A 14455-nucleotide genomic window follows, 5' to 3' on the forward strand; every position below is an offset into this window, starting at 1 on the left:
TGCTGAAGGTCTACTATCTTCAGTTGCTTCTTTGTTCTTTCTTTGGTACCTCTATGCATGCACATCTAGTTTAGCAAGAGGAAGTTATCAAGTACACATGTAACTAAAGTTCCAAACTTCCAATTTCCATAGCTTATATTAGGTGACATTTAAGCCGGTCCTTAGCTTGCTGTCATGTACTTAATTGCATACCCAATGCTACCTAATATACCAGCAGAATTATGTGATGTTCTTCGAAAGGATCAGGACCGTGAGGCACATGCCTAGTTTTAATCTGACAGGTTTGAGAAAGGACCACTGTGCCTGAAGCTTTAACGAATTTTAACACTGGGCAGTTCAAGTTGTTACTGTGTAGCAAGCAGCCAGCGTGTCTCCAGAATAAACTGAGCAGAACATCAGCTCATTACCAAATGCAGGAAAAGTGATATTGTAAAAAAAAAAAGAATTTTGAAGTACAAAGTAATGATTGGCACAGGCACAAAATCTAAGTACAGCAAGAACAGCCACAAGTTGGTGTTTGTGCAGCAGGCTTTGAATTAGACCCTAGAGAATAGAAAAAGGGGAAAGAACAAGAAGACGAGGTGCAGCCAACTAACTTGTCACCATATTTAAGCTGTTGTCATGCTACCCTCTCAGAAGATTTAGCTCTCTCCTCTCGTCTCGTCTCCTCTCCTCTCCTCCCTGTAAACCAAACTGCTTGTTCATCATCATCACCACAAGGCTCTGGCTTTGGTTGCTTGATTCTTTTTCGGAGTTAAACTAGGCATAAGGTTCAGAAACAAAGTCTGTTCCTCGAAGTTTTGCAACTGAAGCACTAGTTCTGCAGGTAAGTTGCCCTTGTTGTCCTCTACCATGTGATTCTTGGCCTTTCGCAATCTTTTCTTCCGTATTGCGTTAGTGCTAAAAGTTGCTTCGTTCGAAAAGGCAAAAACGGATAATCTTATTGTACATTGCCATTCTTGCAGAGGAGCTCTTGTCTGGGTGGAGAGTTCCATCAATGGCGATAAAAATGAAGGGAATCTTCAAAGGGCTGAAGATATTCTCCCAAATGTTTGGTAATGATTCCATCTTTCTTTTTTTTTCTTCCAATTTTACATGTTTACATGGCCTGTCTTGAGTTTTGATGAAATCACTTTCAATAACAAAATATACATCATCACACTTTTCTTGGACAAGTAATGAAGCAAATTAGAGAGTAAAATCAGGTACATTAACAGATGTAATGCCTAATTGCATATGAACTGTTGTTCTCTTGCAGCTCATAAGGAGCATGAGATGGAAATTGGGTTCCCTACAGATGTAAAGCATGTGGCTCACATAGGTTTGGGCACCAGTGACACATCTCCAAGCTGGGTAAACATACAAACTTGGAAGCCTTTTCAAATTATCTTGTAGATCAGACTAATTATGCTGTCATAATATGAGCTTGTAATGTTCTTCTAGTATTGTCACTGATCTTTTACGTGATTTTTTTTTCATTTTAGATGAATGATTTCAAGTCAACAGAAGATTTATCTGCAGGCTCTCTGAGTACAGCTGGGCAGTCAAGGCAGACGTCCTGGGCCTCTATAGGTAATTAGCATCCACCCATTTCTCTCTATTTACCCTTTACCCTTGATATATTCAGCAAGACAAAAGAATTGCTTTTCGCGAGTCCTACATGAAGAACTGCAACACAACTATATTTAGATTTGGAATGCACATTTACAATTGCATCAACGATTGGCTGCCTGTTCCCTTGTAGGAAAATACAAGAGGAAAAATAATATTTTTCTTGGTCATGTGGATGTCTTTTGAGCCATGCCTTGTACAAAAACATATGTCTCCATACACCAAGTCTACTTGGTTCAAAATCTACATGGCTAATCATTATAATGTGCATAAGCGTGAGAATCTTCTTGGCCTATTTTCTAGCAATAATAATAGATTTAGTTAGTGGCACACCACTACACCATTTTCCCCTTGCAATGTTGCTTGCATGTTTACAAGGTGCTGACCAGTAGTACATATTTTATTTCTGCAGACTTCGAGCCAGCAAGATCCATGCTGCCCATTGATATCTTCCCAGACAAGCCAGGGCAAGAGACCTCCTCCTGCCCCCCAAGAGGACCCAGGAAGGCGAGGAGGAAGAAGACCAGAACATCGTCTCCTACCTCCTCAGCGAGATCGTCTTCCTCGAGGTCGAGGGCCTCGTTCGCGTCGGCTTACGACGATTTCAACGAGTCTCAAAGAGGATTCCGGGTTTGAAAAAAACCATGTGTGGCTCACAGAATGCATATACATGTTTCGGTTTAGGGAGGGAGATGATTTGTGAATTGCTGATTCTTTGTTTAAACTTTACAGTGGGTACATAGTTTGAAATGCAAAAGGAAATTGGAAGTAAATCAATGTTTTAAACACATATGTATATGCACTGATGTTTCTGAGTCATGGAGTCATGGTACCCATCCTAGATGGTCAAAATAGCCGAATTATATCCCTGAACAGAGGAAAAGTATCTTGATTCACTTTATCTTTCAAGACATATAACTGTAAAAGTGACTAATCAGCATCCATGCCAAAGCAAACACCATTGATGATCACATGTGTGGACTAATTAAGACCAGGACCTATAAACCCTTTTTTTCAAATGCCAGGATAGACGTGCTATTGACATGATGAGATGCAGAGATGGCTCATCATGCCTACAATTAGCACAGTGTTCAAGGTCTGTGTACTTTCTTCAGAGAACATCACTAGTAAATAGTAATACCATGGTCTCAATTAGCTAACCCGATCAGCATTCTGCAATAAGATCAGTAATTTGCTTCTTCTGTTTCCAAGAGCTGCAACTTTGCTTTCCTTGCACATGGCTGAAAATAAAATAGTACGGTACTACTGAAGAGATCAAAAGAGAACTTCTGGAAGAACGTGAAAAAAAAGTCCACATGAAACAGTGAATTTCCCACAGGATTTGAGAAGGGTTTAGCTGGCCAGATCCTTGCATTGACCAACTTAGGTTGCATTTAGCATTACGGTGGGTCATGATAATCCCGATTGGTCAACCAGTTTTGATCAATTTTAACTGTTTGGTTAACCAATTTTTCTCTATTTCCAGCAATTTTTCACTGAATATTATAGAAAAAGATTCGTGGCAAATATTTTACCGATGGCAAAATGGACCTTTACCTGGGGCCAATTGCTATGCTTCAATTCGCGTCGTCGACTTATCATGGCATGCCACGTGTCCAGACCATACCCCTTTGCATCAGGACGTTGGCCATGAACCAACCCAAAGATCGGTGCACAAGCTATGAATATTCCAGTGGCACTTGGGAAGGCTTCGTCAGCTCAGCTGCAGAGCACAGCAGAGCAGAGCATAGCAGAGGACGCCATTGCAGCCAGGGCAAGCACAAAGACAGCTGGAAAAACTCCTCGGAGAGATAGCTCAAGATGTCCATGGAAAGCAAAGCACCCCAGGCCCATGGCTAGCTCGCCGTCGATTGAGGCCTACAAATACCACGGGGCTTAGCTCTCTTCGACCTCATCCAAGCAGTCGAAGAAGAAGCCTGGTTGCTTAGCTATCTAGCTAGGTAGTTTTTGATAATCTTTGCAGCCATGGCGAAAGCGGCAGCTGGTTTTGGTCTTGTGCTCGCGTGCTTTGCTCTGGCGGCGTCCATGGCCGGCGCGACGCAGTTCATGGTCGGCGGCGCCGGTGGCTGGAGCGTGCCCGGCGCCGGCGGCGAGTCGTTCAACAGTTGGGCCATGAAGAACAGGTTCCAGGTCGGAGACACCCTAGGTAATGCCGAGCTCCAGACATCAGATGCTCTTCAAGAGTTCATTCTGTCGCCATGATCTGAATTGACGGTGTTTCTGGCTTTCTGCTGCAGTGTTCGTGTACCCGAAGGACACCGACTCGGTGCTGCAGGTGTCGGCGTCGAGCTACAACGCCTGCAACACGACGGCGTACGACAAGAAGTTCGCCGACGGCGACACGGCGTTCGCGCTGGACCGCGCGGGGGCATTCTTCTTCATCAGCGGCGTCGAGGCCAACTGCCGCGCCAACGAGAAGCTCATCGTCATGGTCCTCGCCGCCGGCCGCAACGGCACCGGCACCGGCGGGGGGCCGCCGCCTTCGTCTTCCTCGTCTGCTCCGCCTCCTGCGTCCGCCGCACCGCCGCCTTCGCCGTCCGCTTCCGCCCCGCCGCCAGCGACGCCCCCCGCCGCGCCCGCCCCTAAGTCCCCCAGCCCCAAATCGGCTCCTCCTCCGGCCCCCGCTTCTTCCCCACCTCCGACGACGGCGAGCTCCCCCCCACCCGCCGCGTCTCCTCCTAGCTCACCCCCCTCCGCTCCGGCGTCACCCACGCCATCCGCTCCGGAATCTCCGCCATCTGCTCCGGCCGGCGCGTCGCCGCGTCCGGCGGGGCCCAGCGACCGGAACGCCGCCGCCGGGGTCACGGCGGGCCTCGCTGGTTCGGCCGCGGCCTGCGCCGTCGTCGGCTACGCCATGCTGTTTGCCCTCTGAAGATCTGGAGCGCGAGGGAGGAAGTGCGTGTGTGATTGATTTGGTGCCGTGATTTGTAAAAGACGTGAGATCTGTGTGGATGGAGCGATCGGTCTGTTTGTTGTACGAAAACTACGAATTCGTTTTCCACGGGATGAAATAATTAACAAGTCGAGAAGACGATCTTGAAGAAAAGAAATAGGGGGAAATGGTATTCGATCATGTGGCGGTTTCGAAATGGATCGATTGTATGCTCGCACGAATCTACTTCTGGCCGTTTGGGCTCATCATGCATGCCACTGGAGCATGATTTTTTTTCTTTAACGACAAAATTGAAGACATGATTTATGAATCTATGATTCTGAAGAAAGGTTTATAGTACAATTTTATTAAAAAAATATAATGTTTTCTTTTAGATTGCTAGATTGCATTTTCTTTAAAATTAATTTTTTTGACAATGTTTACCCCTTTTTTTTTTGTCACATTTTTTTCCCGAACTCGTTGCACTTTGTTAAGCTTTATCCCATTTAATATTTTTTTCCCCGGTTCTAACTAGTTGGGCTTGGGCCAATCTGTCAGGCTAACGTGACCGGTGAGCAGGATTCAAACTCGGAAGGTAAAACCGCTAGCAGCTCCATTATTAATCGGGCCAATTGTTTGGCTAGCAAAGAATTAGGAAGAGGGATTCAATATGAAATTCGATCAAATCACACATATAATTAACCTCAGTTCCTCTTTAATGACATCATTCCTCTAGAATTGTCTTCCATGTGGCAAACAAACCTGATTTTTTAATCCATAATTCAAATTCAACAAAATAAAATCATATAAAAAATTGATAATTATTTCTACCAAAATGAACCATACAAAATGAGGGCTACCAAACGAGTTATAAATGTGTTTTTTCCCTGCCCGCTTTAGCCTTGACCCGACCTCGCAACCCGCCCTAGCTTACTTAGTTGCATCGCTCGCTACGCCATTTCCCGTGAGGCCAAGTAGCAAGCCAGAGGAAAAACAGAGGGCAACAAGGAATAGAATGCAGAGATGGCAAGCTTGCATGTTAGAGATTTCCGCTTTGCAGAAGGAATCAAAATCACCAGCCAAGACAACCTAACAAGCAGAACCAACCACTTGTTAGTAGAACCAAAGAAAAATTGTTAATAGTGTAAACCTTACACAATGTTACAAGTTAGAGATAGAATGTGTGACACGAAATTTTAAACATAACAAACATTGTCACAAATTTACACCCACGAGTAAAAAAGTGAAATTCGCTCCAAACTTTATGACCTGCCTTGAATTAATAAGTCGCGATCGAGGATGAAAAAAAGATAAACAATAAAACATGCTTGGCCAGGGAAAATCCATTTCGATCTGACGGCCACACGCGCTGATGATCCACATTCGGAGTGTGCTGCAACGGGGCAGGCAAAGCATCGATTCTAAAAGGCAACACACACGCACGCACAAGGCGCGCCCTGCGCCCGGCACGAGAAAAGGAGGCCACACTGGCATGCACGTGCAACGCCTGGCTCGCACACGCACGACCGATCGACGTTTAGCTTGCGCCGACCACCAAAAGCAAGGCATCCTCCCCGTGTACGTAGTACAGCTTGTAAAGCTAGGCCTGTACATGCAGATACGCGTGCCTAGCTACAAATACGTACCCCAGGCCCAGAGAACGTATAGTAGTACACATCCATTCGATCGATTTTTCACTTTGGAGTTCAGTTTCTAGAACTAGCCATGTCGAGCCGTAGATCTCGTGCTGCGGGCCTGGTTCTCGCCTGCGCGGCTCTCATGGCGGCGGTGTCCGGCGCCGGCGCGGCCAAGTACACCGTCGGCGGCGACAACGGCTGGGCCGTGCCAGCCGCCGGCGCCGAGTCCTACAACACCTGGGCCGAGAAGACCGGCTTCCAGACCGGCGACCAGCTCCGTGAGCAAAATCTTCACTTCACACATTTCATTTTCACACAATTTCATTTCCGTTTGGATTGATTAATTCCATTGGTGATCTCTGATCATGTTTTTGGACTGTGGATTATATATATATATCAGTGTTCGTGTACCCCAAGGACAAGGACTCGGTGCTGCTGGTGGAGCCGGCGGGGTACAACGCCTGCAACACCTCCGCCTACGACAAGGCCTTCAGCGACGGGAGCACCGTGTTCGACCTCGACCGCGCCGGGGCCTTCTTCTTCATCAGCGGCGTCGACGCCAACTGCCGCGCCAACGAGAAGCTCATCGTCATGGTCTCCGCCGCCAAGGGAGCCCCGCCTCCGAGCCAGCAGGGGTCGTCGCCGTCTCCTCCCTCGGGTGACGCTGACGCCGACGCCGGCAGCGCGATGCCTTCTTCGCCCAACACTCCAGCCACGCCGAATTCTCCGCCGGCCGCCGCCAACAACTCGACGGCCAATGGCGGGCCTCCTGCCGCCGCCAACGGTGCTGGCTTCGCGGTGGCTGGCTTTGCCGGCTTGTTCATGGCGTGGTTTGGATATGCCATGCTTGGTCTCTGAATCTGATACTACTTAATCTGCGAAGTGATTTTTCACTGGTCTTTTAAGGTCCAGATCAGAGAATGTTAATTTCTACTGTAAAAGGCATTGTGTCTTTGTGCCTGTACTCTTTTAGTCGTGAACCACATGTTGTAATGCAATGCCGCAAATCACCAACGCTAACATGTACGCAAACTGAAGAACCCAAATGAAGAACATTTCAGTGTCCAAAAATTCAAACACGTTATCAGAAAACCATGATGAGTAGTTCTTGCAATTTCTTAGCCTAAGGGTTGTCATTTACCAACATACTGAAGCATCAAACTATTCAATGCAAAACGTGAAGATTGCGATTTCTTAGCATCAAACTATTCAATGCAAAACTATTCAATCCAAATGAAAACCATGATGAGTAGTTCTTGCAATTTCTTAGCCTAAGGGTTGTCATTTACCAACATACTGAAGCACCAACATACTGATGATTGCGAAGCAATCTTTCAGCGTTGTCATTTACCAACATACTGAAGCATTATATACATTCACGAACTAGTAACACGTTTTAGCATATTCCGAATGAGCATGTTTTAGCATTCAAACTGAAATAATAGTGCATTTGCAACGATGTTGCAAGGACTGGAATCATCTGCGTGCTTGGATAGGATCTTTTTTCACATAAATACGACAGGCAATTCAGTACACAAATATAACTCTCAATAAACTAAAAGTTAACAGCTCTGAACTCAGAGTAAACTGAAAGTCATGAACAGACGACCCATCGAATCTACGAGGTTATCAAAATAGTAATTAAAAGTCTTGATGACGACATCGAAAGACGACGGAAAAAAGGCGTCTACAGCCTCCTTCCTCTCCTGCCACCCTTACGGCGAGTGCTGTCAGTGGGAACAGGGGTCACGTCCTCTGCAAAAGAGTCGAGCATACAATTAGTGTATCCCTAAGAAGGATGACGCTACAATGAAACAATAATATTGCTAATGGTTGATACAGCATGCAAAGTAAATAACATGGAAAAAAGATGTGTATTCTTCAGCTGCATATACGTGTGGGCTCTCTGAATTTACCAATGCGTCCAATTTTCATGCCAGAACGGGCGAGAGCCCTGAGAGCAGATTGAGCACCAGGTCCAGGAGTCTTGGTCTTGTTGCCTCCAGTGGCACGGAGCTTAATGTGCAAAGCAGTGATACCAAGCTCCTGAAAATGCAAGCAGGAAATTTGTCAGAATACTGAAAATAGCCACCCAAACAGACACTAGGACGACGAAGCAATTATGTTCACATACAAACCTTGCAACGTGTAGCAACATCTTGAGAAGCAAGCATAGCTGCATATGGTGATGACTCATCACGATCAGCCTTGACCTTCATTCCACCTGCAAGCATTAGGGGAGAAATCAATTTAATTTCTTTTAAACAATCAAATGCAGTGAAAAAACTAACAGGAGAACATACCAGTAATGCGAACAAGGGTCTCCCGCCCAGACAAGTCAGTGACATGCTGCAAACAAAAGCTAACACTGGTAAGGAACTGAGCAGCTCGTAAGGGCACAGATCACAGAGCGACAGGCAAAAGAGCAGAACATACAATGAATGTGTCATTGAATGATGCAAAGATATGAGCAACTCCGAAGACATGCTCCCCTTCACGGACAGTGGGTCCAAGAGTAACATTCTCCTCCTTGGGCTCCCTGGTTTTCCGCTTCGACTGGCATGAAAAATCAGGGTTAGCGATTACAAAGTCACCATAATTGCACAACATTCAAGTTACATTTTATATCAACTAACTTCAACCATAAATTAATGCCCTGCCAATGCAAAATTCCAATCAAGTAGACATAAAGAGTGTTTTTTGTGTATCATCAAACTATTCAATGCAAACGTGCTTAGCACAAAAATCATAGATCTTCTAGATGCTAAATTGTGAATAGAAAGCCACACTTACAATATGTGACTTCACTTGTACAGAATACCCTAAAAAAATTGAATAATTTGACCACCCTTTAACAAACAATTTCCCAATTCGCACAGAGAGCATGACCTACAAACCTCGTTAACCATTCGTCCATTACTACTAATAAGTTGTGGTTTCTCTACCAATCCAGGTGTCCAATTAGAATCACAAGGTTAGAGTTCTACACATCCAAATCTGTAAATCTACAGTCCATCATTGGCCAACATCGAGCCATGCTGCAGCAGGCGCACAACACACATAGCCGAGCCCAACATCACAAAGCGCGTCATCAACAACACACAGAAACGCCCCTCTAAACTAGCGTCGCATCTGAGCTGCGAGTCTGCCCTCACGAACTCGACGGCCGACAGCCATGGAAATGGCTGGAGATAGAAGACGAAGGCGAAGGCTTACCATGGTGGTACGAGGAGACGGGAGATCGAGACGAGCGCCGGTGCTTCCTCTCCTTGTGATTCAGGTGGTTAGCTCGCCGCTGCCGCCGCCGGAATTTCTAGAAGAGAGAGAAAGATGCAGCGGGAGAGGTTATATACGATGGCGGCGGAAGATTGGGTAGGGTTTATTGCAGAGGGCGAAGGCGGAGGCAGACTCTGCAAGTCGGGCCGGAGATATCATGGGCCTAGATGGGCCATGAAAACGAGGCCTGATGTACAGCTGTGCTCACACCAGATTCCGTTGCGTGGGCCTTCATCAGCCTCTGGGCCCTCAATGACTCATCTGAATTTGAGCCTTGCGCTAAAAAAAAAATCTGAATTTGAGCCCGTTCTGGCCTAAGAAACATATTCGGCTGAAGTTTCCTCTCAAAAAAAAAGAAATCGGCCTAAGTCTGGCTGGTCCACGTGTCATCTGTTTGTATGGCCAGTGGCACCGTCCATGGCTCCATGCATATATGGAAAATCAACAAAAAAAAACGCTTTTTCCAGACGTGTATGTCTATCTTCTTCCTGGTGCCCGGCGGTGCAAGGCGTTTCTGCGCATCGCACAAGCTCGACCTCCCCAATATGGATAACGCCGGCCAGGACAAGAGCGAACGTAACCAGTTCCAGCCAGCCGCGAATCCACGAAAACGGCAAAGATACAAACCTATATAACTCCTACTTATTATATATACGGCGAGAGCCGCCGGTCGCCGTCGTGGGTCCCTAGGACGCCAGCTATAGCTAAGCTCATTAAACCAAAAAGGTGCGCCACTGGCCGGCCGGAAAAGCGACGCCGCGTCGACGAGCGGCATGCCACGTTGAACGCTCCCTCGTCGCGACCGGCGCACGAGCGCCGAATAACTTTCCGGCATGCCACGGAAAGGCAGAGAGGCGCCGCGCGAGCCGCCGGATCCGTACACCTGTGCGATCCCGTCTTCTTGTCCGTTTCTCGAGCTCTGCCGTGTCGCCCATGGCACCCCGGCTGCTATAAATTCGCCTCACCTTGAGCCCTGAGGTCGCCACACTCACTAACAGTCTTAACACTTTTAGGCAGCTAGTGTAAGTGAGTGAAATAATGGCGAAGGCGCAGGTGGCGGCGAGGTTCGTGACGGAGGTGGCGCCGCCGCAGCTGGTGTCGATCGTGCGGCGGAGGCGGCAGCACAGGGCGCCCTGCAGGAGCGGCGCCGCAGTGCTTGACACCATCGCCGAGGACGACAGGGAGCTGCAGCTCTCTGCCGCCGCCGACGCCGCCGTGGCGCCGTCGCCCAAGAGGCCGGCGGCCGCGTCTCCGGCTGGATCAGCGCGCACGGGGGGCGGGTTCATGAGGGAACTCAGCGGCTGCTTCTCCGGCAGCAACAGGGTCGTGCATGTGGTCAGATTGCCGCCGGCGGCAGCGGCAGCTGGGGAAGTATAGGCGAGAGCACAAAGCAGGGCACGGCCGGCGAGCGGTCTGTGCGCACCAGCTGCATGGTAATTAATTAAGCTCAAAGAGGCTTTGGGCTCTTTTCCCTTTTCGGAAAAGAAATAATTAAGCTCACGAAGGAACGAACTAAGGCTGGTAACAAAAGTAGCATTATGCGTGGCACTACGTGCAGTGCCACGTACGCATTTAAGGTGATGTGGCACATGCTTCAACGAAGAAAGAGATAATAGTATCATAATATGATACGAGATAACATAGCATTTTTCAAGGCATGTTGTCTCTCTTGTAAATTAATAAATGAAGGTCTTATGATACCATAGTTATTGTCGGAAAACGTGACGTTGCCGGCAATCTTTGTCGGAGGCTTTCCATTGGGTCTCCCAAAGAGACAACTACCACGTCGTGGGTGGCTGGGAACGCCCAAGGCAAAGACAAGGCCGCCGGCAAAGGAACCAAAAGACCTCCGGCAAACGAAGACTCCCGTCAAAGAGGCCAGAAGGCACACGACAAAGAACCTTCAGGTCTCGCCTCGCTCCCCCAACCTCTCATGCGCCTCCTCTGATCCATAGCGGCAGTGTGTCATCGGGGCTCCATGCTTCATATGCGGCGCCGAGCGGCGGCGGCTCTTATGCCCAATGGAGGCGGCACGTCGGAGCTCCATGCAACGGCGTGGTGGGGCCACACAATGTGGCGGAGGCGTACGGGACATGGATGCTCCGTGTGGCGGCGCCAACATGTGACGGCGGCATCTCTTGGGGGCATTCCGCACATGACACGATGGAGGGTTGTAGATATACACAACATATGGATGGATGTAGCTTCATCTTTTCGAGAATCTAAAACCAAAAGTTAGCAGTTTCAGAAGCTCGTAGCTATTTTTTCCCATCTTATTGCCGTTCGTGTTGCCAACCACATTAGGATTAATCCCAAGAAACATCAGACACCTCCAAGGATTCCTTCAACCACAGCTCACAGCTTGCGAGTTACTTGCAACTGCGCAGCGGGGTGTCAGCAAACGACCCATCCAGCACCCCATCAGCAATGATCCCATGCGCCTTCTCCGTCATATGAATCCCATCCAAGCTCGCGAACCCGGCAGGGTCACCCCACACGGTAGCCGAGCCATTGCAGGGCTTCCCCGTACGGTACTTCCCGCCGCCGCCGCAGCAAGCCACGAGCGGATCCCCGATGCCGTACCTCCGCGGGCTCGCCACGAACTGCAGCGCGGCGCCGTAGTAATCGGCGTAGATGATCTTAACACCGGGGTTCTGCGACCGGAGCCCGGCGACCTCCTTCCTGAGCGCCGCGTTGTGCCGCTGGGAGAAGCCGTTGTACCACGCCAGGCAGCCGTGCTCGTCGTAGTCGGCGGGGTCGTTGCTTTGCTTGGCTGCGAGGTACGCGGGCACGCAGCCGATGGGGAAGTTGCCGGGGACGAGGATTGTGGTCGCGCCTAGGTTGATCACTTCTTGGACTGCGGAGCCGATGCGGGAGATGACGTCCGGAAGGTACTTGTCTGGGGTTTCACGGGGGTTTTGGGGGTCGCCTAGAAACCAGAAGTTGTAGTCGTTGCCCCCGATCTCCCCCAGCACCTCCAGGGACTTGCTCAGCAGAGCCTTCGTGGCGCCTGTAGTACGTGTAAGTGTAAGGAATTTGTGTGAATTCTGGCATGCATGAAATTGATGAAATTTATTCTTTGCTTACTGTCGCCGGGGGCGATGCGGGAGAGGACTTTGGTGAAGGAGGCGAGCTCGTCGAGGTCGGAAGGCGGGTTGAAGGTGACGTTGTAGCGGGACATGAAGTAGGTCGGCGGCAGCGCGGTGGAGCCGAAGACGGCGAAGTTGGCGCCCGTGGGGAACTGCCCCGTCGACTCCTGCGGCAAGCTCGGCGGCAGCAGCGGCAGCCCCAACGCTTACGCTGAAACATGTACATGCATGTCACTTGATTCATGGAGTACTATATTCTGAAAAAGAAGATTAATGGAGTACTTTCCTAAATTCACAAATATCTGCAATTTTTTTGACAATGCAGTTTCCAACATGTCTGCAGACCGTTACTCTTCGTCCTCCAATCTATAAACCCTATAAGATTGAAATCCACTAAGTACAGTTAATTTAGCAAACTCAACATGCAGCCTGTCCGCGTCAGCGTCCCATTTTCTAATCTCTCACACGTCAGCCTGGCCGCTTCTAATCAGCCTCCTGGCCGCTCAATCTTGCGCGATGTGATAGGCTGCGAGACGCCGCCGCCAGTGCTGCCGCTCAATGCACCTGCCGCCACTGCGCGCTGCACCTGCCGAGTTCCATCCCCACGCCCACGGGCTCCGCGCCAGCGCCATCTCGGCCGCCCCCGGGTTCAGCCCCGACCGCCGTGTCCCCGCTGCCCACGGGTTCCGCCCCGACCAGTACCTTGTCCCCCGCCGCCTCCGAGCGCCGTCCCTGCCGCCCCGGGCTCATCATGGGCTCAGCCCCGAGCCCCTGACCGAGGAGTCCCCGCCGCCCACGGGCTCTGCCCAGACCGCCGCGTCCTCGGCCGCCACCGAGCACAGTCCCTGTCGCCCTCGGGCTCATCCCGGGCTCCGCCCCGATCGCCGCCGAGCGCCGTCCCCGCCACCCCCGAGCTCAGCCCCGGCCGCCGCCCATTGCCGTCCCCGCCGCTGAGAGTCATCTGCGAAGGTACCCAATCTTGCTGGTGCGCACGAGAGGACGAGCTCGGGACCCGGCGGCAGCAAAGGACCAGTCTCACACCACAACAGCTGCGCGGCGAGTGGCGGCGCTACGCGAGGGAGATGATCGAGAGGAGTAGAGGATGAGCTCGGGGTCAGGAGGTTCCCTAATGCGTTCACGTGGACCAGATTGACGGTGGGTTAGTAGTGGGCTTTGATTAGGTTGGGCTTTTACTAAAGTGTTTTGTCAGGCTGCCTGCTACTTTTGAAAGATGTTGAGTTTATTTTAGACTTCGTTCAAAAAATAAAAGGAACCTTTTTAGACTATTGTATATATCTTCGTAAATACAACCAAATATAAACAAGCCGATGAAGATGATATAAACAACCAAACTAGCTTCCTAAGAAAATAGGCCAGCAAGAACTGCCGTCTTGACTAGCAAACCACCTGTAGTAACGAGACCGGTAAGAATCTCTATTATTTTGTCTATCTTAATGAATCTTTTTGAAATGCATACTTTCTCGAGTGTTGAATTATATGCGTACATACACCAATGTCATATTGTTTCAAACTTCTATCTATGCAGCTATCAGGCACTCTTAGATTTCCGCGGCAACGCGCAGGGAATCCACTTGTTGTCAAAATCTTTCTAGCCACAAAATTGCCATGATGACTCTCTTTTTTGTGTGACTTTTGGGGAAACAAATTGATTCGGAGGCTAAAACAGATTGTTCATCGTCAGGGAACTCACCGTAGAAGTCGAGGATGATGCGGCCGTTGGAGATGCGGCCGGTGGGGCGTTTGAAGTAGGTGATGCCATAGGGGAACTGCTTGATCGGGAACGGTTTTTTTCCGGTGATGTACGCGAAGTTGCCTGTGTCGATGATGGAGTCGCCGAACGCGAAGATGCGCTGGTAACACCCGACGACGGCGGAGGAGCACTTGAGGATCCCCATATGAAATTCTATTATGCTACTACTATATACGTA

General features: G+C 49.4%; 5 protein-coding genes, 1 long non-coding RNA gene and 1 pseudogene across 6 annotated transcripts; 4 read left to right on the top strand and 3 right to left on the bottom strand.

Annotated features, from left to right (window-relative positions):
* Positions 1-495: 495 nt before the first annotated feature.
* On the top strand, positions 496-2403 carry LOC100841234 (CRIB domain-containing protein RIC10). The gene is made up of 5 exons (XM_003570921.4): positions 496-826; positions 966-1055; positions 1259-1353; positions 1485-1572; positions 2024-2403. Exons 2-5 carry the CDS (start codon positions 998-1000, stop codon positions 2245-2247), a joined length of 465 nt encoding a protein of 154 aa, XP_003570969.1. The 5' UTR covers positions 496-826; positions 966-997; the 3' UTR covers positions 2248-2403.
* An 83-nt stretch (positions 2404-2486) lies between these two features.
* On the bottom strand, positions 2487-3311 carry LOC112271420. Its single transcript, XR_002964343.1, has 2 exons — positions 3169-3311; positions 2487-2852 (listed from the first exon to the last, which is right to left on the bottom strand). It is a non-coding gene; the product is annotated as an uncharacterized LOC112271420 (long non-coding RNA).
* A 251-nt stretch (positions 3312-3562) lies between these two features.
* LOC100841540 (early nodulin-like protein 3) lies at positions 3563-4721 on the top strand. Its single transcript, XM_003570922.4, has 2 exons — positions 3563-3778; positions 3870-4721. Exons 1-2 carry the CDS (start codon positions 3598-3600, stop codon positions 4502-4504), a joined length of 816 nt encoding a protein of 271 aa, XP_003570970.1. The 5' UTR covers positions 3563-3597; the 3' UTR covers positions 4505-4721.
* A 1423-nt stretch (positions 4722-6144) lies between these two features.
* LOC104583941 (early nodulin-like protein 1) lies at positions 6145-7218 on the top strand. The gene is made up of 2 exons (XM_010237977.3): positions 6145-6419; positions 6542-7218. The coding sequence occupies exons 1-2, from the start codon at positions 6230-6232 to the stop codon at positions 6997-6999; spliced, it is 648 nt and encodes a 215-aa protein (XP_010236279.1). The 5' UTR covers positions 6145-6229; the 3' UTR covers positions 7000-7218.
* Positions 7219-7607: 389 nt separating this feature from the next.
* LOC100839846 (40S ribosomal protein S14) lies at positions 7608-9516 on the bottom strand. The gene is made up of 6 exons (XM_003575264.4): positions 9358-9516; positions 8578-8697; positions 8445-8490; positions 8280-8365; positions 8058-8187; positions 7608-7896 (listed from the first exon to the last, which is right to left on the bottom strand). Exons 1-6 carry the CDS (start codon positions 9358-9360, stop codon positions 7829-7831), a joined length of 453 nt encoding a protein of 150 aa, XP_003575312.1. The 5' UTR covers positions 9361-9516; the 3' UTR covers positions 7608-7828.
* An 888-nt stretch (positions 9517-10404) lies between these two features.
* LOC104583435 lies at positions 10405-11127 on the top strand. Its single transcript, XM_010235553.2, has one exon. It carries the CDS (start codon positions 10456-10458, stop codon positions 10792-10794), a length of 339 nt encoding a protein of 112 aa, XP_010233855.1. The 5' UTR covers positions 10405-10455; the 3' UTR covers positions 10795-11127.
* Positions 11128-11551: 424 nt separating this feature from the next.
* LOC100842142 lies at positions 11552-14422 on the bottom strand (annotated as a pseudogene).
* Between the last annotated feature and the right edge of the window lie 33 nt (positions 14423-14455).

The sequence above is a fragment of the Brachypodium distachyon genome, chromosome 3 (assembly GCF_000005505.3).
Source record: "Brachypodium distachyon strain Bd21 chromosome 3, Brachypodium_distachyon_v3.0, whole genome shotgun sequence".
Lineage (NCBI taxonomy): Eukaryota > Viridiplantae > Streptophyta > Magnoliopsida > Poales > Poaceae > Brachypodium > Brachypodium distachyon.